The sequence below is a fragment of the Austrofundulus limnaeus genome, unplaced genomic scaffold, assembly GCF_001266775.1.
Source record: "Austrofundulus limnaeus strain Quisiro unplaced genomic scaffold, Austrofundulus_limnaeus-1.0 Scaffold24, whole genome shotgun sequence".
Classification (NCBI taxonomy): domain Eukaryota; kingdom Metazoa; phylum Chordata; class Actinopteri; order Cyprinodontiformes; family Rivulidae; genus Austrofundulus; species Austrofundulus limnaeus.
The window spans coordinates 1,494,080-1,497,914 of record NW_013952426.1 but is presented as its reverse complement, the minus strand read 5'-3'; the positions used below and the strand labels follow the sequence as shown (position 1 = coordinate 1,497,914).

At 39.2% G+C, this 3,835-nt stretch overlaps 1 protein-coding gene across 2 annotated transcripts in view; it reads left to right on the top strand.

The window, feature by feature from the left end:
- Positions 1-1,856: 1,856 nt before the first annotated feature.
- LOC106514924 (cysteine-rich secretory protein LCCL domain-containing 1) overlaps positions 1,857-3,835 on the top strand; it is a 22,644-nt gene continuing 20,665 nt past the window's right edge. Inside the window, exons 1-2 of one of the 2 annotated variants that reach the window (XM_014004461.1) lie at positions 1,857-2,075; positions 3,443-3,745. In XM_014004461.1, coding sequence (XP_013859915.1) covers positions 3,479-3,745 — 267 coding nt within the window. In that variant the 5' untranslated portion in view covers positions 1,857-2,075; positions 3,443-3,478. Of the gene's footprint in view, positions 2,076-2,531; positions 3,746-3,835 lie in introns of those variants that run through there. The other variant, XM_014004462.1, reaches the window with a different exon arrangement.

The window sequence follows — 3,835 nt, the reverse complement described above, 5'->3', positions numbered from 1 at the left end:
GTTTTTCTTCTGTGTTTTATAAATTTGAGTAAATTACGTGCAATCCCTTTTTCTTCTAACGAGCCGTGATGTAGCTTTTGTTCCTCTCTAGACAGTTAAATAGATCATATTTTGTCTTACAGTTTTTCAATAACTTTCTTTTGCCAACTTTGCAGAATCCACATGAGGAGGTATAAACTACACTACCAATTCCCACCCCAACTGAATGAAAGAGTCCTAATGAATTGCTATTTAATTATTTTTAGTTTCGAAACAGCAATATTTGACAAGTGAATTGCTGATTCAGCTAAAATCTTTTGACTAATGAAAGTCTTGTTTAAGGCTGAAAATTTCTTCTATTTCCAAAAGAGGGCAGCAGATGGCAAAATATTTATATAGTACATTATGGAACAATATACACTGAATAAGCTGAAGCTCTTATGCTCCAAAATCAGTAGTTTTAGATTGATGTGTTTATTTTTGCTTGTATATGAGTAGATACAACATCATCGATCAGTACAATTATAAGTACGATCTGCAGGTGTTCCTTTACATTTGTGTGATTTTCACAAAATGACAATATTTTGTGGACAATGGGTGTCCTGAGTGTCTCCCTGTGCTTATTCTCTCCCTCGGCTTTAGAAAAACCCATGAATAAATGCACCAAAACATCTGATTTGATCAGCAACAGAGATTTACATTTTTTGGTTGGCATAATGACAATATTGATAAACTTTACTAAAAAATGTCAAAGTAAAAAATAATAATCCACATTCACAACGATAGGATTTTAGCCAAATAAAAGTGAAAATAGCACTTTTGGCTCCCTATAATTAAACATTTATACTGGTGATCAGCTCAGAGGCATTTCAATAAGAGTTTTTGCACATTTAAGATTGTCTCAGGGTTATTTTCTAGTTTGTTTTCTGTCTACTTGCCTAATTAAGAGTGCTGTCAAAGAGTGCCAAAACCACTGGCAGGAGCTTTGTTTTTCTTTTCTTGTTTATGGTTATTTATTATACACACCTTACACAGTTTTATTGTCAAAATGTCAAATTAGATTCTTACAAAAGACCTAAATTAGGTTTAGGAACTTCATTAGGAAAGTTGATGTTTTTTGGATTTTCAGACTGCATTGTCATTCTTCTTTTTTTGACTCAGAAATTTTACAATTAGCTTCTTTATTTGCACAAATCTGCACACTGCATTAATAATTCCAAATACCTCTATATTCCTGCGCTAATAGAGAGAACAGAACATGATGCAGGCAAAGCGTGACACCGACACACTCACAAATGTGCTTTTGTGTGCCAAGGCAGATCTATCAGCTCTTTGTGGTCACTTTGCAGGGAAATTACTGGCCACCCTGCCGGCAGCAGTTCTCACACATAGTGACGAAAAAATCCTCAACACAGGAAATACACCCCTAACAGATTCTTGTGTATGAATGTGTTTGGTGAACTTGGGCACTTTTGTTCTGAACTGAGGGTTTTTTGCACCTATCTGTGAATACTAATTACAAGAGGAGGAAATATATTTATAAGGTTTCTAGTAGGACAGAGGACCATATTCATTTTCTAATAAGCAGTTGTCTTCCTGTCAAATAAAAAACTTGGACACAGTAAAGTGTGCGATTTTAGTAACAAGCATGGGCTGCCATCAAAACATTCACCGGTTTGCCTTCATGTCACTTCTTGTAGGATCAGATTCCTCTACAAATAAATTAGCCCTGAAGTCCCAACAGCTTTCTCCCAGCCTGTGTGAGTGTGTAGAATCAGGGGGGAGCCGTGGAGGCGTGGTCCACTGGGTTGCTAAGGGCAAATTCGTATATAAGCGCAAAAATGAGCAGCACTCCTGTGCAGCCTGAGGCTCTCTGAGCGACCTGAGGAATTCAACAGGCCGTTCCCAGAGTTCTGTGTCGTGCAGCAGGATGTGCAGAATGGAACAGACCCCTCTCTCTGAGCTGACCATGTGTGATGGACGGATTTAAATGAGCTTGATGAGCTGTCATTCTGCAGTAAACTCCAGGTGCTTCTACAGCTGGAATATTGAATCTGGAAGAAATATCTAGAAGTCTGCAGGGGAATTTACTTTTTGTAAGTATGGATTTAGTATGTATTTTTTGCATGTCATGAACTTTGTCTAAATGTGACAAAGAAAGGGAACATTAGGAGATGTGTTAGAAGCATGGTGTGTGTGAAAGCTGTGTTTACTCTGGTCCTGCTGTGTGTGGTGATGCATTGACCTGCAGATGCACTCAGAGTGCTGAAAGAGGCTTTAGACTCACTGTTTGAAATAAAGTTCTCTATAAAACATCAGGGCTGGCCCTAGTCAATTTGGAGCCCTTGGCAAGATTTCAAGTGGCCCAACTTGTGCAGTTTTCTAAATCTCACTGCAAATTTACAAACACTCCCATGCCAATTTTTTTTTAATCTTTAGAAACCAGGTTGTCCAAATAAATCAGCTAATATAATTTATTTGAAACAGAATACCAGAAGTCTACTTCATACCTGCCAACATCTGCTGGTGCCGTAACGAGGAACACCTGTTCAGGTTAATAAGCAGCTGTGGAGTGAAGCAGTTCTAGGGGTCCTGGGGTATACACTCAAAAAATCAAAACGTTTGCATTGGATTTACTTAAATTATGTCAACAGGTTCTTTTCAACTGAACTGAGTAAATCTAACACAATTACTTCACATTCTGTCAGTGTGCCCCAGGGCAGCTGTGGCTACAATGTAGCTCACTGCCATCAGTGTGTGAATGTGAATGTGTGTGTGAATGAATGGGTGAATGTGTGTAGTGTAAAACGCTTTGGGGCCTGGAGGGACTTAAAAGCGCTCTATAAGTTCAGTCCATTTACCATTTTTTACCATTCACTTATAAAATAAATAAAAAAATGCTTTAGATTTACTCATTTCAGTTTAGTATAACCTGTTGACATTATTTATTTAAATCGAAYGCAAATGTTTAGATTTTTTGAATGTACTGTCCAGAAAACTTTGATGATGAAGATGTACTCAAAACTTTGCCTTTTCCAGCCATTTAAAGAAAATTTTACTAAATTTTTGGGATTGATGAAACAACATGAATCAGCATTTCATGCAGGTAGAACACTGAAAACCAGACTTTAATCTGAACGTCATCAAGTTACTTTCACTTGAGCAACCACTGATTATTCTACAGATTAAATCAACTGTTAAAAAGTTATAAAATATTTATTTTTGTGCCCCCCCTCCCCCGGCATGGACTGCATCATTAGCATTTGCCTTTACTGCCTATGCCACAGGCCAGCCCTGAAAAGCCTCATTAAACTGAAACAAAAAACTAATTTCTGAGGCTTGAGGGGACTTCATTAGTGTGATATGAAAAGAACTTTTAGTTTAGATGAACTATTCAAAGTTTTGTTCTCAAATGCAAGCTGCTTTTTGTTTTCCCTTGTCTCTTTGACTCCCTGTTTGGCAGGTAAACGTCGTCCCATCAACAACAATCTCCTCCGTCATGAAGAGGTCCCCTTTTTTCTCGGACTGGGTTGGAGCGCTCGGTTTGATCCTCTGCCTGACCCAGGGCGTGCTGGCTGCCGTCCTCTCGAACTCCTCCCGTCTCGAGTCGATCCTGGACAAGTACAGGGACAAGGACGAGCAGTGGTGGAAGGCCAGGTCAAGAGGGAGGAGGGCCATCAGTGAGGGAGACAAGCACCTCATCCTCGACCTGCACAACAAGCTACGGGGTCAGGTCCACCCTCCTGCCTCCAACATGGAGTACATGGTGAGCTTAGAGGGTACAAAGAGGGTATGCATGTATAATACGAGAGATTTAAAGCCCAAAAATCATCCATAAAGTGTGTGTGTGTGTGTG